General features: G+C 48.5%; 1 protein-coding gene across 8 annotated transcripts in view; it reads right to left on the bottom strand.

Moving 5' to 3' along the window:
* Positions 1–2,019: 2,019 nt before the first annotated feature.
* fnbp1b (formin binding protein 1b) overlaps positions 2,020–22,500 on the bottom strand; it is a 50,241-nt gene continuing 29,760 nt past the window's right edge. For 2 of the 8 annotated variants that reach the window (XM_084486604.1, XM_084486606.1), the window contains exons 7-17: positions 21,266–21,394; positions 20,640–20,786; positions 19,057–19,248; positions 17,123–17,311; positions 12,594–12,608; positions 12,190–12,225; positions 10,956–11,065; positions 10,419–10,551; positions 9,147–9,277; positions 8,416–8,591; positions 6,873–7,066 (exon numbers count right to left, since the gene is read on the bottom strand). In XM_084486604.1, the coding sequence (XP_084342730.1) occupies positions 6,888–7,066; positions 8,416–8,591; positions 9,147–9,277; positions 10,419–10,551; positions 10,956–11,065; positions 12,190–12,225; positions 12,594–12,608; positions 17,123–17,311; positions 19,057–19,248; positions 20,640–20,786; positions 21,266–21,394 (1,437 nt within the window). In that variant the 3' untranslated portion in view covers positions 6,873–6,887. Of the gene's footprint in view, positions 5,045–5,800; positions 5,852–5,879; positions 7,067–8,415; positions 8,592–9,146; positions 9,278–10,418; positions 10,552–10,955; positions 11,066–12,189; positions 12,226–12,593; positions 12,609–17,122; positions 17,312–19,056; positions 19,249–20,639; positions 20,787–21,265; positions 21,395–22,500 lie in introns of those variants that run through there. The other 6 variants (XM_084486602.1, XM_084486603.1, XM_084486607.1 and 3 more) reach the window with 6 other exon arrangements.

The raw sequence follows: 22,500 nt of genomic DNA, 5'->3' as shown, positions 1-22,500 counted from the left end.
AGCCCGGACTCCAATTTACCGTGACAAAGACAATAATTAAAACCTTTCTCACTTCCCTCACATCTGAAACCTGTTCCTCTGCTATCAATTTGTAGACAACAATCAGATCCAATATCGGTGGAAAGGGCTCAACAAAATGGAGGTCCGGCAGGCCCTAAAGGCCCCCCCGCCGCCGCCGCCGCCGCCGCCACCTGGGACGCTGAGCCCCTGGTCGGCGTTAGCGCCGCGCGCTCTTTAAACCGTTTGATGGCAGCGCGCTCGGCTGCAGGCAGGTGCTTGGAAGGTGAAGCTACAGACACGTCGAAAACCGCTTGGCTTTGGACAACTCGGTCGGACCTGTCTGCTGCATGACGCAGAGTATGGGTTCAGTCCAGGAGTCGATGGGGTGTGTGTGTGCGTGTGCGTGTGTGTGTGTGTGCGTGTGTGTGTGTGTGTGTGTGAGCCGGGCAGTCTACCATGTTTATTCCTCATCATAGCGACCACCAACATACCGGTCATGGAGCCTACTGGGGATCAAATGACCCAACTACGGATGTCCAGGGGGAAATTCTGCTTCATCTGAAGCATGAACAGGGTTAGAAGTTAACATGAACACCATGAGTAAAATGATTGCTGCACTATTATTTAACTGTTAATCAGTGCTCATTGATGCATGAACTAATGTTAATTTGTGGTTAATTAATGTATCTTTACTTCAAAGTCATAGTGATATCATATTTCGGCCCATGTTTGAGTGCAATGCTATTTTACTTGAAAAATAAATTCATTTCCGTCAAGGAGTTAATTAAGATAAAAAAAAATTGATAGATGGGTTTTATTGTGCAACAGGAATGGATGCAGAGCAGCTTGAGTTCGCCTTCTTCCAAGCTAAAGCGGTTAACTTTAGTGCTTTTAAAAAGGGGAGCGCCAACAAACCACCAGGGTGCATGAAATGCGAACAAAGAGAGGGTCCGGTAGAAAGCTTGGCGTATGAAGCCAAAAGAGCAGCCTCGACTAAAAACAGAAGTATGAACTACGATAATGGTGGCTTCTCTTCGCCTACAGCACGACGCTAGATTAGACAGAGTTTTGGTGGTGTAGTTTCTAAACAGATATTTATTTTGGCTTTTGAAGTCAGAGTTGTCGTCATTGTTCAAGGTTTATTACGACGCAACTGTAATTGAGAGAATTACTAACAGCTTGCAGCAGCCTACTTTGAGGAGCACGTCCCTTCCTTGATGGAGAGAACGCGTCTTCTTGGCTTCGAAGCTGCGCCGAGGCGCGCGTCTTCGGTGGAGCTCTAGCGCCCTCTGGTGGCCGCTGGAGGACCGTGTTGTTACCGCTGTGGAATATTCGAATCTGCACAGGCCTTTATCACAGGTGTCACAGCAAGGGCCAAAACAGGTGTAGCTAATTTCGTTCATTATGGGCCTGCAGGCGTGACAGTGCTCTTGATTCAAGTAATGACACACACATGTGTGCCATTACCTTAATCAAGGGCACTCCAAAGGTCTATTGACCAAGATTCTGGTTCTTTGAGTGACAGAACCTCAATGTCTTTGGTCAAGAAGGGTCTAGCTGAAGGGTAATCGTGACGTTGTGGCGTAGCTACGATATGCCATTGCTGTTATTTTGCATAACATGAGGTTATTGTCCAGGAATAACATTTAATTTGAATGAAAAAGCATTTTAGTATTCATATTTAACACCCAACACCTCTCTCTTAGTTTTCCTAGTCTTCATTCAGAAGTCGTCATGTTTAAAATGACACTGTTGTAGTGCATTGTTGAAGTGGACATTCATTATGTCGTCTTACATAAAAACATCACCCTAGATAGTACGGGTTAGGGCACGGTCCATTAGAGATGAAAAATTAGAAGTCATGTCAGGTAATATATCAGATATAAACAACACACTTCTTCATTAGGGATGACTTAGTGTTATTCTGGTGGTCTTTTTCTACGAATGTGTGCCATCCTGATCCATGCAGAGCCTTGTCCAGAGCCGGTCTTAGATCAAACACGAGGCCACGCGTCTCCGGTGCTTTCCAGGTATATTTTAATTGGCACAATAAACACAATGCAAAACTTTCAGTGCTCCAGAACTCAAGCGTCTTCTACCAAAGGGAACACAAGACAACCAGTGCAAATCCCACCCGTTGCGGTAGACCTCACGGAAAATAAAAGAAAACGTCTTCACACGGCAAAAAAGCAGGAAGACGGAAAGAAAAAAAAAAAGAAACAACGGTAAGATCTTCAATAGTTAAAATAGATTTCCTTTTTTTTCTTTAGTTTAAACTTTATTCATATATGCATATATATTCTCTCTCTGACTCCAACGTGTCAAATTCCTTCTGTACAGGCAGTCCGCTCCGGCGTCCAGGAGACACACACTGTCCGCCTCTTACTCAGTGTGTGTGTGTGTGTGTGTGTGTGTGTGTGTGTGTGTGTGTGTGTGTGTGTGTGTGTGTGTGTGTGTGTGTGTGCGTGTGTGTGTGTGCGCGCGCGTGTGTGTGCGTGTGTGTGTGTTTGTTTGTGTATATGGGCGCTATAAATCTTCTCTTAATCCACAACTCAGAAATCAACCTCTTTAAAAATGACTTTTAAAATGACGTTAATCACTGAATAACTAATAAACGCACAGCGACTCTTATGCCTCATTAAATCACGTTGTGAGGTTACTGTGATCCAAATAAACGTGTGTGGATTTGGGAGCTTTTATAGCCACAAGCAGAGCGTCACTGTCATCCTTGCATGACGCTAAACAACTCAATAAGTGTACTTGATGTACTTGATTAAACCCTAGCATGTGTGTTGACTGAGTTAACCTTTCAGCCGTGGCTCTTCAGTCAGTGATCGTAACAGGTTAATGGTATCGCCGCGTGGCAATGCAGTTAAGGGACTTCAGCCTCACGGTTATTAAAGAAGAGCTGACAACCCGCCAAGCGATTCAACGTACGCATCCAGCTTCAAAACACACGGTTGCAAGAGAAATAAAACAAAAAACATACAATTATTTGACTTGACACAAGAAAGGTTAAAAGAAAAATGATAATGTATGTGCCTTTATAAAGCGAAATGGTGGACATTATTCTTTGAAATCCATAACAAAAACAAACTCTGTTTATTTTATGCCCCAAAGTATTATTATATATATTTATATTATGAACATTATACCTCCATTCCATTGATACCAGAGATAGTGGCATTCTCCAATATTAAACAGTGATAGAATGATACTCCATACACATTGCTAACCTTGCCTTGTCTCATGTTTCCCACCACAGACGCAGAGAAATGATCTTGGAGTTAGTCACAGTATATAATTATAAACAATATACAATAAACAGTAGCAGACCAGGCTGAGAGCAGTGGACGTGATCAATACTTTTGATGATTTTTAATTGGGGCTTAGTTGTTTTTGGATTGTTTGTCTCATGTGGGGGCGTTTGGAACGCCTGTGTCCACACAGGGATACCTGTAAACTAAGACCATGGTACAACACTCAACGTATCACGTACAAACACATAACACTGTTCATTCTGCAGTAGAACAGAAGAGAGGTGGCCACACGTTGGCTCACATGCTCCACATCACCCAGAGGCCCTCACACCGGCCGGGTCTCTGTACGGTGTGTGGCGGTGTGGCTGTGTGTGGCAGTGACTGGGTTAAAACAAGAAAAATCACTGCAGTCAACCAGTTAATAAAACAAACAAACAGACAGACATGATCTCTAAAAAAAACGACTGACAGACAAGAGAACAAAACAAAACAAAAACTGTAATAAAAAATACAAAAACAAACAGTAAAAAGACGACCACAGGCACGAAACTCCAAAAACAAAGGCGGCATCACAGATTCATTAATCCATTAAAGAGACATGACAGGCATGGAGGGGGGGGGGGTTAGCAGAAAGACCAGTGGCTGTGGAGGGAGGGGGGGGCGGGGGGGGCCGCTGGTCTTTCAGCAGCGAGGAGAAGACAGGGCAAGCATGCAGTACAGCCCCCCCACCCCCAGGGGGCGACCCGCCCAGGCCTCTGCTGCCTGAGGCTGGGTTCTTGGGGGTGGGGGTGGGGGGGAGAGGAGGTGATTAGTGGGTGTGGTCAGAGAGAGACGAGACAAACACACACACCCCCCCGGCGAGGCGGTGAGGAAGACTCAGGTGGAGGTGGACAGTGATGTGTGGATCCAACGGCCTTTCAACCGATGGTGGCGTTCATGTCCCAGTGTTGATAACCCATACCATACACAGTGTGGCATGGGGAGTGGGGGGGGGGGGGGTGGGGGGGGGCGTACGCATGCAGGTGTGAAGCACGTGGAGCACGTGGTCAGATCCAGTCCGGTAAGTTGGAACAACGCTCGGTTGAAAACGGGCAAAAGAAACAACAGTGGAGCTGACTGACTGGAGGGACTACTGGAATGAGGTGTTGATGAGGTGGGCGTGGCCTCATAGATAGGCTCCCTCACACACACACGCACGCATGCACACAGGATGGGAGTGGCGGGCTTCTTCCAATGCTTTGATCATGTGAGGTAAAATGGCATTCTGGGTGGTCGTCCTAGGCCTGTCTCTGATCACGCCCCCCCCCCCCCCCCCCCGCCCGTTTTGGGCCGCGTGCTGCGGGCAGGAGGGGCGGGTTGGGGTGGGGGTTGACTCGGGGGTGGGGGCATTCGGAGCGAGAAAGCCAAGAGCTGCTGTCAAGACCACGCACGGCACAGAGTTAGTTGGGTCATGAAGCAAAGCACGGCTAAAAAGACGCAAATTATAATAACGATAATAGTAATAAGAATAATATTAATTGTAAAAAGGTAACATTATCGGTGATTGTTGTTGTTTAGGTGTGATGTGAAATGTGTTTGCGCTCACACGGCTTGAGTTTAACGCTACCATCAGAATTCGGAAACTGTTTTGGTTTCGGTTTCAGTTTCAACTGAATCTGTTATTGGTTGAATCCTTAAAGATCAGCGTTCTGTTCTATTTATACTTTCTCGCTCGAGGAAAACGGTGGCTTTCTCCCAGGCTGCTTGCCCTGCCATTCCCCGGCCAGCCTCACACTTTTAGGAATCTGGAAATCACAAAAATAAAAATACAAACAAACAAAAAGAAAGAAAATGACAAAAAGAAAAAGTTAGGTAGCTCTCAAGACGATATAGCAATGACCCATATATGCAGTTATTAAAAGTACAACTGTGATTGCATTTACCAATTCTGTTTTTCAACAAAAGCTTTGAAAAATCACACATGTGGTGTGTCAGTGTTTGTTGTCTTAACATAGCGCTTGAAAAATATTTTTCTAAAATACGTTAAAAGATACCTTTAACAAGAAGCTTTCCTTGTTATTCCAGTGGTCTTCCCTGTTCTGGCATTAACACATGTTTTACAGCAGCCAGCTTAAAAGTAGCTGAACACAACATGCTAAAGCCATGACGCGACGCACCCTCTGACATCACGCCATGTGGCATAACATGCACCACATTTCACAATTGACTACCAAACAAATAATCTCAAAAAGGCATGAAATGTCTACAGCACTGATGTAAATAACTCGTAAAAGACGATATCCCGATTCACAAAGAAGCGGTCATAGAATTAACAAAATGTATATAAAATGTTAAAATGATTGTTTCATTCATTTTATTGAAAGAACTGTATCCAGATTATGTTTTAAGTCACTAGAACTATATCAGTGCAACCATTTACAGACATTTCAAAAAGCATGTAAGTATGGCGGCAGACATGCTTCAAAAGTCCTAGAGACCGATGGAAGACATCGCGTGGATTTTCCCCAAACATGCTGAACTCCAAATCCAACAACTCTCACCAGAGATCCTAGCAGAGTTTACTCTCAGGCTCGTATTTCTTCACCACTCGTCTGGGGGAAAAGCACTGTCACTAGCACCATCTTTAAATACTATTGGTTGATTTCTATTTGATATTTTTGATTTGAGTATCAAAAGTTGGATAATGACTGAGATTAAAATCAAAACTAAACTCTGTCACTATGGAACAAGGATACTATTCGGCTACAGCATGCTAGAGACAAGATGGTTATTTTTTTACATGTGCTTGTTTTTCCATCGAAGAGCCTATAAAAATACTTTTTTCGTACATCATTTTACAACAGATTGAAATGACATTTTATCGATTGCACGATTTCACAATGAGCATGCTTCCATTACGACGGCCCGAGCAGAGAAATGGGCACACAATCCGTTAGGTCGTGATTTGAGAGGCCGTGCTGCTTTCTTTTGACTTCAAATGGTCATCATTGTCAGTAGAATGTTCGTTCACTGGATGGGATTCAGTGATTCGTTGAAGCAGCTTGAAGAGACTTTATATTTATAGGTCAAAGCAGCTAGCAGCTAGACATTTGCGAGCGATGGTGGTCATGGGAACCGTACGTCAAACAAAAAATAATACGGTGGTGTAATTTAAAATATACAGTATTCTGTACGTGTTAAATACACACAATCGGTATTCCATTGGGCATCCGAGGTGATGTTCTTTATGACCTAACTGGCACTGCTAAGCATATTTTCCGTATCATTTCACTGTTAAGAGTTACTCTGCCAATTTGTATTTACGCAAATTTCACGAGAGACAAGTCTTTTCATAGCGCGTGCGCGCTTGTTCAACGTTGCAGCGTGTGCACAGTAGCACACACACCGCTAAACGCCTGGCCGAGTGACAGCGGAGACAGCCTATCGGCAGGCACGATGGAAAGATCGGACGGGTCAATCTTCAAAATAAAAACAAAAAAGAACAAAAAAAAAACACAAACAGGAAGCGGAAGTCGAGCGCTCGGCCACCCAAAGTGTCCCCTTTAAAACCGCCGCCGCCGCCGTGGCCATCTCCGTCTCCAAGCAACCGAACCAACGCATCCCACCAGAGACAAACACAGACGGGACTTAAATGTAGGTCATAGCACCTTTGGCGTTGCTTTCCAAAAACACCTCGACGTAGGACGAGGGCACGTAGCCCTCCTCGTCCTCGTTGCGGCGGACGCGCGTCCAGCCGTCCCCCTTGTCCTCCTCGATGACGAACAGCAGCTCCCCCTCCGCCACCGAGATGGTGCCTTCGTTGTGACCTGCAGCGGACGCACAGCGGAGAGGGGCGCGGTGAGGGGAGGGAGGGGGGGCCACCGGGTCTGGAGGACCCCCCCGGACTCTGGAGGACCACCCAGACTCTGGAGGACCACCTGGACTCCGGAGTCCAGAGCAGTCTGGAAGACCACCTGGACTCTGGAAGACCACCCCGACTCTAGGCTCCAGAGCAGAATGGGACTTTTACTATAAAGTGCATTAGCACTTTTATGAAATGGGGTTACAAAAGTACTCCTCAGGATAAACATTTAAAATAGGGCATATATTATACCTGTGTTTACATTTTTTTTGGTATATTTTTGTGATAATAATTCTAATAACAATAGGTATCCACAGCTACTCTGTGAATACTCAATAAAGTACTTAATAAAGTACTTAATAAAGTACTTAATCAAGTAACATTTCAAAATGTTAACACTTCAGAGAAACTTCAGAGAGCATTTTCCCTTCAAGCAGCTTTGACCAAAGAAGGAGTGTGCTTCAAACTAATCAACCAAAGAATCAACATCAATCTGATGTTATCATCGTGCTAGTAATGTGATACAAAGACTAGTTTTCCACTCTCTGTTAATTCTATTGGACCCGGTAAATAGCGACAGTCTCCAGCTGCCTTCTCAGCACGCTGAAGACCTACAAGTGACAGTTGACCGAAGGCAGAGCCCAGCGTGTTCCAGCGAGCTACAGGGGATACGGTTACAGCAGCCAAGAATGCCTTGACCTTTCAGAGTTGATTTTCATGAGCTGCAGATCGGTCCCCAGTATGCTGCGGTAATGTCAAACTGATGGTCATTAATAACTAGTTTCTATGTTAGGTTCCAATGGAGAATTGAAAGTTGTATTTGCATTTTACTGGAGATAGTTTTAAATCCATCCATGATCATAAAAGACATTTGAAAAGCAGGCAGAAGAAGATTTTTGTAGTTCTCTGAGGACAAACTTGTTGAACACTGAATGCAGTATCAGGTTTGACCACTGCACATCCCATTGGAGACCCAGATGCGGGAATAACCCAAGATAAATCTGTGTTGAATAAAACCTGGCTTAAATCTACGACCAATCACACGCAGTGTTTGCATTGCAGTCATCTGCAGAGATTGACAGGTTACAACATCTCAGAGGTGTTTGGTGAGTTTGGTGAGGTGTGCTTTAGCGGTTTTAACTCCATCACCTCACTTTGTTGTTTTTTTGCGACATAACCAACAACCAACCAACGCTGCCTCTTAAGATTCTCGACGTAGGCCTGTGGGTTTAACAGCTGATTCTCGACGTCGGGGACAGACGCCCGAGGTGGCCCGACGGCAGCACTGGGGGGGGGGGGGGGGGGGCTCAGTACCTTCGAAGGGGTACAGGGCCTTGCAGGTGCCGATGGTGGGCAGGGCTTCCTCCTCGTCAAACTCGTCGTCGAACTCGGGCGTGCTGGAGGTGGGGAGGGGCCCGGGGTTGGCGCTGGGGGCCGGGGCCTTCACCTGAGTCTCTGAGCTCTGCTCCTCTGTGTAGCTGCCATCCGGGCTGTTCACGGGCCAACGCGCACACACACACACACACACGCACACACACGCACACGCACGCACACACAAACACACACGCGCGCACACGCACACACACACACACGCACACACACACACGCACGCACGCACGCACGCGCACACACACGCACACACACGCACACGCGCACACACACGCACACACACACGCGCACACGCACGCGCACACACACGCACACACACACGCACACACACACACACACGCGCACACACACGCGCACACACACACACACACGCACGCACACGCGCACACACGCACGCACACACGCACACACACATGTGCACACACACACGCGCGCGCACACGCACACACGCACGCACACACACACAAGTGCACAGATGTATAGCCACACAATAAGTTACAAGGTCTTTGGGGCAGGTTATGCTTCCGTGTGTGTGTGTGTGTGTGTGTGTGTGTGTGTGTGTATGATTGTTATGTGTGTGAGTGCCTGTGTGTGTGAATGCCTGTGTGTGTGTGTGTGTGTGTGTGTGTGTGTGTGTGTGTGACAGTGTACCACACCTCTCTCTGTCCTGGGCACAGGTGCTCCCCGTGGGGGTGTTGTTCTGGGCGGTGGTCTGGTACAGCCCGCTCTGTCTCTTCTGGGGGTCGCTCTTTGCCGGCATCCTGCCCTCCACCTCGGCCAGCCAGCCCTTAAGACACACAGAAGTATTCAACCAACAGTGTGGTCAGGTTCAGTCTAATCTGTGGCCCTGGTCTCACTTCCCCAGTCTCTAAAGTCCCATTTAAAGCCCCACTTCTTTTCACTTGCCTATGATTAGTGTATAGTGTCCCCTGGTTACCTCTTAAATTTTCTCTTTTTTGGCATTATTTTAACTCCTACAGTCATTGTCTTTTAACCCTTTTCTTTTTTTCTTTTTGCCTTAGGCCATTTCTTTGTTTATTGCGCTTGAGCACTTTCTTGTGAAGCACTTTGGTACAGCTCAGCCGCCTGTAAATGCGCTATAGAAATAAAAATTGACTTGACTTCAAAGCGATTTGAAAATGTTGAATCGGGAACAGTTGTACGAAAAGACGTAGACAAACTATTTCCAAAGCCACCTGCGGGGGTGTGGAGCTGGGCCTCAATGCACCGTGGCTATCGTGTAACACATGAGTTTATGAACCTAGATCACATCTAGACTCAAGGATCTAGTTATTTATCTTGTGTAAACGTCCTGGCACTTAATGGACGCACTTATCGTATGTCGTACTTAGTTATAGTACGACACACTTATTGTATGTCGTACTTAGTTATAGTACTTAATTGTGTAGCATCTTATCCTAGCTATCTTTGTTGTATACGGGGAATGGGTTCACCTAGTGATTGTTAGTGCTTTGCACTAACAAGTTCTATTAACATCCTTACTGTACTGACATGTGATATATTGTTGTTTCACCTTCTTCTGACAAATGGACTTATTGTAAGTCGCTTTGGAAAGAAGCGTCTGCCAACTTCACTGAATGTAAAAATGTAAACGTGAATGTAAACAAGGCGGACGTATGTTCCACACCACGTTAAGGCGGGGTCATGTGGCATTCAGATGTTATTAGTGTTTGGATTAGGATGATTCAGATGACGGAGAACATCCAGACTCCAGGTTCTCCTAATAAGGAAGAGCGGGCAGCGGGCCAGCGTGGAAAGCCTCCCGGAGGAGGCCTGCGTTGGGCCTCCGAGCTGTTTACTCTGAGCCGCTGCGTGGGATGAACCAAACTAAACAGGAGGGCTCGCTGGAGACGCCAAAGGGGGAGGCGACGGAGGGCGCGCTGGGGACGGCGGGTGCCGAGTCTCACCTCAAACTTCTGCACCTCGTACTGGAACTTCTCGATGCTCTGGGCCAGCTCGGCGAGGCGGGGGTCCACGCTGGCCGGGTCCCCCATGGCCGGGTTCTTCACGTACACGTCCTTCATCTTGGTCAGGGCGTCCCTGGGTGGGGAACACGAGAACCACAGCGGCGACCGGTCAACACGCGGCCCTGAACCAACGACGCTAACGTCAACACCAACCGAAAAGGATGCAACATTAAAAAACATTGAAACTCGATCATAATAATAGTAGCATCATCTGTTATGTATGCAATGGATAGTCAACAGTATGCATTGTAGTTCCCATGCTGGTGCAAGTAAATCAGAGTTGAAATGGATATCTTTAGTTAACAGGTGCCGTTGAGCGCATGGGAATAACAATGCATACTGACTATCCATTGCATGCATAACAACACCGTCAACAAACCACAACAACAAAAGTGACCTAATTCCTGGACACCGATGGCAACCACATGGCTGCACAGACAGGAGTCTGCTGTGGATGCAGACAGTTGCTATGGCTACCTTTGGTCCATCTCTTTCTGTATGTCTTTGTTCAGCTCGTCTATCTTCCCCTGCAGCTTCTTCCTCCTCTGCTCCGGCGGCAGGTGGCTGAAGTCTTCTGGTCCAGAGCCCTGAGAGCGGAACAAACAAACAGCGACGGAACACACACACAGGGTTAGGGTGGAGACTTAACGACTAACGGAACCAACGATCACACGACGTGGATCAGATCTCTGCTTGTGATTTAAAGGGGTTATTTTTCGAGGATTTTTCATTCTAGGAGCACAATGACAACTGCTAGCTCGGGCTATCTAGGTGCAGCGTTCCCTTGCTTTAATACCTGTTAGCATTATTTGTGGAATAATGTAAACAAATATATCAATGTGCATATCTCTTGGTGTATTTGGAAAACCAAAAGGGAATACAGGAATGTTTACATCCTGTTCACATTTTTGGATCCCTTTACTTAAAATCTGTTTAAAAAATGGAACTACACTAGAAGCTTCAGTGCTTAAAAGGACAACTGTGTGTGTGTGTGTGTGTGAAGTCTTGGCAGGGGTTCCTCCAGTCACTTCATCTAAACCGATGAGTCAGAAGACTTGGAACATCCCGACACATCTGGAGAACTCGACGTTCCTCATCAAGACATGGCTCGGGATAAAAAGATGGAATATATGCAAACAGTTTGGTTGTCAGGCAGTGTCCATTAACAAACACTGCTTGTTTTTTCTCTGAAGCTAAGAGGTTAAGTTGTGGCTTCAGCATGGCTGTTGGACCGGAGGGGTCGGGGACGGCTAGCTGTCTGCCTGTCCTCACAGGACGCGTGGGGCTAAAGGTCGGGGTTCACTGCTCATCAAGCACCCCCTACCACCCCCATGCAGCGACTTACCAGGCATGCAGCGTCACAACCAGCAGCTCATTCATTGCCATGCGAGGTTTAACGTTTTGATCAGAAGGATCAAGTGCGGTGCTTTCCTAAAGGATGCTCCATAAGATTCAACCAATCACAGATAGGCATTCACCATGACGGACGCAGCTAGGGAATACGCATCTACTGATTGGCGGACATGCAGGGTCTACAATGTGCGACCGACTACAAGAGAAGAGATGGATCACAAAGATCCCTTACACACACACACACACACACACACACACACACACACACACACACACACACGGTTAGAAATGAGGACTACTGGACTGGTTATTTATAAAGAAGGACGTCACGGCGTTAATGTTACGTAAGTCTGATCACCTCAATGAGATTCCGGATGTGGGAATTGAGGGTCATCTGCACCACACACACACACACACACACACACACACACACACACACACACACACACACACACACACACACACACACACACACACACGCACACACACACACACAGTTGGGAGGGCAAAGCATGAACACAAACACACAATCAAATAAAAGGGAGACAACCACAAAATGTCAAAAAGTCTAAAATGTGAATTAAATTAATTATGGGAAATAAAGTATTAAGCCAAACTGAAATGCAGTATCTCCATACACAAACCACAAACACAGCGTGTACATGTTAACAACATGTTATCGGAGGGAGGGGCGGGGGAGGGAGGGGCGAGTACATGCTACGTTCATGCCGCTAAGGTCATGGGTTACACGGTCATGCTTACCAGCTTGAGAGAAAGCTTCATGGGGGAGGAGGGGAGAGAAAACACAGAGGGAAGGCAGGAGAGAGAGAGCGAGAGACAGAGAGAGAGAGAGAGAGAGAGAGAGAGAGAGAGAGGAAAAAGATAACATACAAAAGTCAACATCAGAAGAAGAAGACATTTTGTGTACTTTTGTAGCATAGGGTCATTTTACAGTTATGATGTTTTGATGATGATGATGATGTTGTTGAACTTCACTTCTTCATGAAAAGAGGATTCATGTTTTTTGGGAGAGAAATGTACAAGGCAACGTCTACAGATGCTTCTGATTTCAAATCGGATCGACGGAAACCCCGGTATACAAATCAGGCCGATTCCAACCAATTTATCTCCAACCTCTTTTCTTGATTCTGGGAAGTTCACCAACAAATAGGAAAGGTGAAGTCGGCTAGTCAACGCCTACTTGGGAGCCCAGTGCCAGGCGTTGAGTTAACGGGTGTGATTGGGTGAGAGGGCGGCACAGATCAAATGTAAAGAAATACGAAACACGAGAGAAAGTGAGATCGAAAGACGGACAGAGATAGCTGGGCCAGCGGTGATAGAGACACACCATTCCTTCCCCAGCTTTCTACTGCCACCGAAACGCGCCACCAGAGGGCAGTAGAAACACATACGATGAACACACGATGAGCCGCAGTTGAAATGGATGCACGTCCTCCACCGAAATAAGGAAATACAACCACACTATATATCACAACCGTCCCCAGAGTAAAGTGGACAAATTAGCATTAAAAATGGCTTCGATTGAGTAAGTAAAGTAGAGTAAAAAAAGACACAAAAGAACAATTTGATATATATATATAAACATGATATGAACGCTCTCAGGAGCAAAAAAAGAGAAAGAAGCCGCTGAATATGATTGACAGGCCGCTTATGCGGTTTCCTGAGTGCCTCTGGGTGAGCGACGAGGAAGTCTTTTCTAGAACCTGGTTCTCTGTCTCTATACATCCTGTAACCGCGTTAGCTCGGCCCGCCAGGTGCACTTTGGCCCGCTAATAGCCTCCTCCATCTCTCCCTGCTCTGCTCTCATCCCCCTCACCTCGCGGACGCCGGCAAAGTCCGCCCATCGAGACAACTCCCTTTGTGATCGTCTTCCTATCGACGTATTTTATGTCACCGATTTACCGACTACGAATCGAGTTTTGCCGTTGGAGTTGCTCAAACGGGAACCGAGCTATCGGTTTCGTTTGGTTCTCACACGGACGTGAGACTCATGGTGGTGGTGGTGGTGGTCGGTGCGGGCCAAGCAGACAGCTGAGGCGGACAGCTATGGGAACGGCAGCGCAACATAAACCTCCATACGCAAACTGTATGGAGGGGTCGATTCTAGGGTTGGGGGCGGGGGTCAGCTGAAAACCGTGATCTTAAGTGTCACCAACACCTCTCGTATCATCCGGCCCCGGTCGGTTGGGGGGCCACCCAAATTATTAAGATGGCAGAACGCCGGGTAGGCTAATCAATCAATCACTTTTGACTTTTGAGTGTCAGGTGCTTGTCACACTTTGTGGATTGACCCCCTGAATGCTCAGGCAGAGCAGCGGACACAGACAGACGGACGGACGGACGGACCCCTGCGTGTCTGCAGCCAGCGCAGGGAGAGCCAGGGGCCAGGGGGCATGAGAGGCGTGTGATGAGGGGGGGGAAATGCACAAGCACAGCACCATCACTGCCTGGTCATTTGACTTTGGATTTCTGCACATGTCCGAGCCATGTGATCAATATGGTCTCACACACACACACACACACACACACACACACACACACACACACACACACACACACACACACACAGGCCTCTTTTTACGAGAATGAAAAAAACAGGAAACAAACCATTAATGGTCTGCAAACTTAATAACTGTCTGTGTAGCACATGGCCTTGGGCTGTCAGACAGACAAACACACGCTCGCGCACAAACACATGTCTCACACTCTCACACACACACACACACACACACACACACACACACACACTTACAACATATCGCCTGGCTTCGTAAGCACAGGTGGGCTGGCCCAGAGTCCTCTTCATGAGATCTTTGTGATAAATAAGCGAGCGGGTGCGTGGCTGCTGCGGTGGGCGTCAGGGAGAACACACACACGCACATACACAAGCCTGCTATCTAACTATGCAAAATATGATTGAAACAGCACCTCTCTCTGACTGTTAGAACAGAACCAGTGCCTTACTTGGAACTACGTTAGCATTGAAGGTTCCAGATGAATCTATTGCGCTTTGTTTGTATTTACACAGGATTTAAATGGATATTTTCTATCGTGAGGGTTAACGCTGTTTTACAAAGAAAACATTTTCTGTCTCATTCTTAAGTGCTACCAAAAATACACTGAAACAAAAACACGAAACTTAAAACAACATGTATATACATGTAACAATATACATTGCGATGACATGAAAAGGAATGCCAGTCTATTTCCAGGTGTGGTTCCAGTCATCGCCTCGCTGCCTTATCGAATGACCTGTGGGACAATTCCCTCAGTGACAGGCTTCTGTCACAGCTATAGAAACCTTTCACATTCCCTCCTTTATCATTGGACTCATTGAACTCTTTTCCCCCGAAGTTCAAACTACAATCTTTCGATCTTTGATCCACTCATGCGTTCATGCGTCGCGCTGGCGTGTCGTCCCTCTGCCTGGTCTCGCTGTTACAGCACTTCCTCTTTTCTAAACGTGCACTTCCTGCCTGATTTCTCCAACTCTACGGGGAAACAAAAGTACATTTCCTTCTTCTGCTGACCTTGCGTGCTTCCTCTATGACACACACACACCCGCGCACACACACACACACACACACACACACACACACACACACACACACACACACACACACACACACACACCCTGTATAAACTTTGCCCTTTAATCTTCAGAGTATAAATAAAAGCGTTTTTGTTTCGCGAGCGATCCGGAAGGAACCTGGACGCCAGGAGCTGAGGTCAGGCTCTCACTGAAAGCTGCGGAGTCGGCTAAAAAAGAATTGACCTTCAACAGCCGACTGATTACATTGACTATCGAGACAGAGGGGGTTTCCTTGTAAAGAAACGGGCGGCGGCATCGCAAACACAGTTTCTCTATTGAGGCCACCTTTCTGGAGGTCTAAATAGGCCATCGAACTCCGCCACGCCAGGCACTGAAGCGGCCTCGCCCCGCCACTACACCGCTCTCCTAGCGGCACATTGGGGTTCGCTGAACTCACCAATCGCTGCGCTTGTTTCCTCGCGCTTTAAAATTGCCAAATCTCCTTCCCTAAGACAGGCCTGCTGCGGCAGAGCTGCGGTTGAGGTAACCGAGCCGAGCTGTTGGCACATCGCCCCATCCCTTCCAGTTAGTCGTCGTCGTTGAGGTGGAGATGAGAGGGATGGTGCTTTTTGAACATGGGGGTTAGCATGACGTTAGCGTGAAGGGGGGGACGGGGGGGGACGGGGGGGCCAGAGTGTTGGTGGGACAGACGAAAAGGAGTCGTGTGTGCGTACGAGCTCGACGCTACGGTAGCATGCCAGAGGAGCTAGGACAAAACAAAGGAGGCAGAGCACTGCAGAGGTGAGGTGGAGGCCTGCAGCTGTGACTGGAGGGCTGGAGGTCTGGGTGTGTGTGTTCGGATTCGGGGGGATATGAATCTTACTTTGGGTCGAATAGAAATGCTACCTTCGCTAACACCATCTTTAACATCCGATTTTCCTAGGCCCAGTAAAAACCTACACATAATTAGAAGTGATTATATAAATATATATATAGACTACTACTTCATGGCTCAATGCTAGCACAATTCTACCTCAAGGATACCTCAAGGCTACCTCCTTTCTACCTTTACGCCATCTCGATTTCACCTCGAGGCTACCTTGAAGCTTCCTGAGCCCTGAACCTGACCTCATTTCTACTCTTTTTCAACTCTACGTCAACATTTCCTCACTGCTAGATATATAGTATCTCAACATTACCGCAGCGCTTCCTCAACACAAGCTAAACGCTACCTCAACACGACCTCATCAATGCTAATTCAGCACTAGCGCAAAGCTAGCTCAAAGCTCCCTCAGCCAACACCTCAACGCTACACCTCAACGCTACACCTCAACGCTAGCCGGAGGCTACACCTCAACGCTAGCCGGAGGCTACACCTCAACGCTAGCCGGAGGCTACACCTCAGCGCTAGCCGGAGGCTACACCTCAACGCTAGCCGGAGGCTACACCTCAACGCTAGCTGGAGGCTACACCTCAACGCTAGCCGGAGGCTACACCTCAACACTAGCCGGAGGCTACACCTCAGCGCTAGCTGGAGGCTACACCTCACCTGTGCAGTGGTGCGGGGGACAGAGCCCAGCGATTGGGGGAGAGGGGGTGAGGGGGGACAGGGAGAGCGGATGCGCACAAAAGATGACAACATCACAGCAACGGGACACACGCACACACACACACACACACACACACACACACACACACACACCAATGCACACACACACAAACACCAACGCACACTTACCCCACGCCTCAGGCTCCTGAGACAATGCATTTTGGGTTTGGAAGCCATGAAGTCGTTGAGACGGTGGGAGAGGGGCTCCTTGTGCTGCTTGGGAGACTGGGAGTCGTTGGGAACAGCAGAGGGTGAGGGCGGGGCGGAGGTAGGGGGGGCTGGGGGGGGCTGGTGGGGGGATACTAACAGGGACATAAGCTACCAGTCAGAGAGGAGGAGGAGGAGGAGGAGGAGGGGGGGATGGGGCGGGGGGGAGCCCAACGACGAAGAGAGCGGGACAAAAGTTGGGTTTGAGAATTGAAAAAACAAGGGAACATAAAGACAAAGGAGGAGAAGAAGAAAAAAAGGAGGGAACACAAAACGTAATAAATAAGCCTCCTACGGTTATTTTCGAGAGAGAGAAAGAAAAACAAAACGCTACAAACCCAAACAAACAGAAAAACCAAAAAAAAACCAGGGTCGCACACATGGACAACAGAAGGACGTCTGTCTCTAGTTCTTGCGCTGGGTCAGTGTTGTTGACGAACACTGTCACAAAAAAAGACACCAAACAGAGAGAAATAATCGTTGAAAGATGGCGGCAGGGTGGAAAAGCATAAAGAGGTCTCGACGCAAGCAGCTGCCGACGAAGCGCAGAACGTTTGTTGCGAGCGCGTGCAAAAACCTCCATCTATCAAGCTCTTCTATCCCCGCCCTGGAATCCTTCGCACATGCAAGGATAAGCTAGGGACTCGTCTGGCTTCAGCCGAATCAAAAAGGTGACCGTCGCCATCAGGTGACGGTACTCGTCAGATTTCCGTGAGCTCCTCTGTAAAGGCGCTACGCTCCCCGAGCCTTGAGGGGGGAAAGGGTGACTTGATGAGCATGCAGGTGAGTGTGAGTTATTCACAACGAAGTTCAGGAGGAGGAAGACGGGATTATACACGAACCAATCCACGGCTCCCGAATAACAACTTGTCGAGGAGTTCGTGGGATAGAGCCAACATGACAGTTTCTAACCGACAGCTGATGCGCTACTGAAGCACCGCTTCAGATTCGACATCCATGTCGAACGAAGAGACAATCTTGCGCACGAGTGTGTGTGTGTGTGATTTTATCAGAGCATGCATGCATTCAATGTGCACGTTAGTGTGCGGATGCGTGGGACACAATCAACTCGCCTGCACCTAGCACGGGGCTGACACTACGTCATTGAACACTGAACGCACCGACGCATTGGTCAGCGCGTCTTCAGCTGCTGTACACAAACACAATGACACAGGCCCAAGTGTCTCCTCCCTCCCTTCTTCTAACTCCGACGCCCCCGGACGGCCAATCAGAATCCGGCGGCACCGCTCTCGAAACCGAGACGATTAGGACGGCATTCTCCGGGCCGATTACCAGCAAGTCAGCCACCGTGAGAGCGTTATTCCAGTCGTGACAGGATATTAATGGCATACCAATGTCAGTGGAGAGGGTGACCAGGACAGGAAGGAGAAATGCATTAGTGTGTTAACCAATCACAGTGAGGGGGGGAGGCTCCACAGGGGGGAGGAGGGGCCGCTGATGGTGGGCCAGCGATCGGGGGGGGGGGGGGGGGTGGAGGGGGGGGGAAAGGAAACTGGTTGCAAACAATAACAAAAAAATGTCCCTTCCAAACTAACCACACATTTTTTTTAACTGAACGACACAATCGCGAAATGACATGAAATTACTGTAGGGTTAACAGTCTGAAAAAAACATGACGATGAACAGATACTTTTGTCGTTGAATTAGCGGCGATACATAAACCCAAGTAATACAGTAGCACGATACGAGCCCTTAACCCAGCGACATAAACCTCCACGTTCTTACAGAACGACTACTAGAGAGGACATGGCTGAGGTCAGGTGACCGGGGCGGGCCCACAGCGGGCCGGCCTGTGTGTGTGTGTGTGTGTGTGTGTGTGTGTGTGTGGGCGTTACCTTGTTCTTGTTCTTGATGAAAGGCCACAGCTTGCCTTTGCTCTTCCCGCCCAGCTTCTCCTTGCTCTCCCTGGAGTTGGACAGGCTGGTCTCCGACACGGTCCTCGTGATGGCCTGGCCGTAGTCCTCAAAGTCCACGTCCCCCGGGGGCTCGAACCCGGATTTGTAGGACTCCACCACCAGCTGGGAGTCCTGGACGGTGCGATACGGTCACAGTAATGGACTGCTTTGATTTGACGCCCACTGTTTTGCCTGTAATGCTAATCCATTAGTGATCTCCATTACGGCAGCCAGTGCACTCCTGACTGTCCCTGGAAGGAGGGGTCCCTCTTTGTGCTTTCAGGTTTCTTCCCTGATGATTAACGGGTGTTTCCATGCTCTTTGGGGGGGTAGGGTTATGGGGGGGGGGGGGGTCATAAAAGATGGCCTGTGAAGCCATTGCAGACTGTGATTTAGGAATATACAATTAAAACGACTTAATCTGACTGCTCTTTTGGTCATTTGGTCTGACAATACCCTAGACTAGCTAGCTAAACATATATTAATATTTAAGTGCTCATTGAGCTGTTATATATATGTTTTTTTTAGCCACTGTTCACACAGTGTTTGTTTGTCATGTTCTGTTATCAGATGCTTCGTGGGCTTCGGCGTGGGTTCCTCCGTGGACGAGCAAACAAAGCAACAAGTCCTCAATCTGTCTGACGGTCTGACGCGATTAAAGGAACAGTTTGGGGTCAGGCCTGGGGCGCGATTGTCAAACGACGGAAAAAGCACATGCATCACCAGACACAGTTCATGTGTGGCCAGATAAAGAGCGCGAGACAGAGGGTCTGCCCCGGAGCGGGGGGGCCAAAGATCAGCCCCTCTGTACTCTGCTCTGTACTCAAAACAAAACACACAGAGGCTCTTTGGCCGGCGGGTGGCTGGTCGTCCCCATTGCTGCCGTGGAACTATGAAAACATCATCTTGTTGCAACAGTTGCACCGTGTTCCCTTTTATCTTGATACGTGTGTGCAGCCTGGGTAGTAACGTTCTCCAGCCTTCTCCGACTGTCGTTGCCGTTGGTCGTTTCGTTTGGGAACAGCCCAATAGGCAGGGTCGTTGATTCATAAAGTAACTGGCAGAAAATAATTGATGACTATAACATTTACTCATTTTTTACCTACTAAGCTATTTAGCAGGCGCTTTCTTCTTTTCATTAAATCCCAGTACCTTTCAGACCACTAGAGTGGTTCTCAACTGGTCTAGCGTCGGGCCCCAGACGTGTCATTGGGTCATTAACATCTAACAACAGTGCAGTAATCGCCAATGCCTTCATGAGCCGTTAAACAGATGCAGGGAACGCAAAGCTGCAACAATTGGGGCTGAACGCAATGAGACACCGAAACATGAGTTCACCCACAGGCTTCTATGTGAAGACGAGGGTTTGGCATACACTCTGTGACCCACTGAAGGTCGCGACCCACCGGTCTCCGCCCTCCACTCTCGTGAGTACATGTGATCCCGACGTAGGGATGAGTGTGAGTGACCCACTGTGTGTGCGTACACCACTGGTCGGTTCGCATGCAGCGGCGCGCGCTTACGGTTTTGGCGTCGATGGACTCGGCGGCCTTGGTCATGCCGTCCAGACACTTGCCCACGATGGGCAGCACCTGGCGGTCCACGTCGGCGAACGTCTTCATGCAGTCCCCCACCCGCTCGATGCGCTTCTCCTCCATCTCCTGGATTTTCTACGCAGGCAAACAGAAGAGCGCAGGTGGTGGTGTGTCGGTGTGAGTGAGTTCCTCGGGTGCTCCTCCCCTCGACCAGCGCGGCGGGAGCCTCGCCGCTGAGGTCGTCACTTTTGTGAACCATGTGATCAGCACAAACGCACAAACCGGACTGCTTTTGGGGGGGGGGGGGGGGGGGAGAATTTCAAATAACCCTGAGGAAAGGGATATTACTTTATATGTGTTTGTGGTTTGCCCTGCTGTACTACTGAGGGATGTGGAATCATTTATGGTAAAGTGATTTTCTCATTTCCTGCAGCAGATGCCTCCCCTTGGCATGGTGCTATTATAAAAGTACACACGGGGGAGTAACGGTGCTCAGTGATTGACGATAACCACTGGAGATAACGACGCTCTGCACTCAGTGATTAAAGACACTGATTGCCGAGAGACGATCACTGAGTGACGGTGAGCTGCGCGTGCCGCGGAGGGTCCGCTACCTGGAATATGTTGGGGATGACGGTGTAGTAATGGTCGTTCTGCTCCTGGTTGAACTTCTGCAGGTAGGCCGAGTATTCGCTCTTGCTGTCCGAAGCCATCTGGTGCCGGACTTGAGCCTGCTGGCGAGCCTGGGGGGGAGAGGGACAATATAAATCAACACGCTGCATCCTCTCTCTCTCTCTCTCTCTCTCTCTCTCTCTTGCTGTCTTGATCTCTCTTTCTCTCTCTCTCTCACTCACTCACGACACACACAAACTCACACTCACTCACTCACTCACATCTCAAGTCATGCCTCATGGCGGGGCTTCACCACAGATAAGCTACATGTAGCGGCTAACAAAACCGTATGGATATAAGGTGGATGTGCGATTGTGAAATCAGTACTCCTCCACTCACACATGCTCACGTTTGTGTACACAAGAACACGTGCACGGACATAGACATTATTAGGGGGGGGGCGGGGGGGGGGAAGGGGGCAGCCATAGCTCATGGAACAGACACTGCATGTGGGCCACAACAGACACCCTGGAGCTGGCTCCAACACCGCAGAGAGAGAGAGGAGTCTGCACTGTCTCTCAGACCGAGGCAGCGTGATACGTTACACCAGGCGGTTCGGGGCGGGGCCGTGGACTCAACGGGGCTAGCCCATATGAGAGCAGATGGAGAGAAGATTACCTCAGCCAGACAGCATGTGGTGTGTGTGTGTGTGTCTGTGTGTGTGTGTGTGTCTGTGTCTGTGTGTGTGTCTGTGCGTGTGTGTGTCTGTGTCTGTGTGTGTGTCTGTGCGTGTGTGTGTCTGTGTCTGTGTGTGTGTATGTGTGTGTGTGTGTGTCTGTGTGTGTGTGTGTGTGTGTGTGTGTGTGTGTCTGTGTGTGTGTGTGTGTGTGTGTGTGTGTACTGTGGTATCCCTGGCTGTGTGTTTTTCTCCAGCACGAGGACTTCAGGCAGAGCTAAACCTTGTCCACGTGTGGATATTCTCATGCACAACAACAGAAAGAACGTTTCTGGTAAATAATTGTTCCCATGACACTTTGACCCCCCCCCCCCATCCCCCACCAAGACCAAACGTTCAGCATCTTTACTCTTATACCTTCATCTAAGGAAAACCTGAACCTCAAACTTTACCCGTGACCTCAACCTCAACTTCACATTTCTAACGGCCAGAAAAGTTGGAACGTCCGTTATTGAGTATTGGCTTACAGATGTGGCCTACAGTTGAATTTAACAAATGCTT

Source organism: Micromesistius poutassou, assembly GCF_964030765.1.
Source record: "Micromesistius poutassou genome assembly, chromosome: 22".
NCBI lineage: Eukaryota > Metazoa > Chordata > Actinopteri > Gadiformes > Gadidae > Micromesistius > Micromesistius poutassou.
This window is presented reverse-complemented; position numbering and strand designations above follow the sequence as displayed.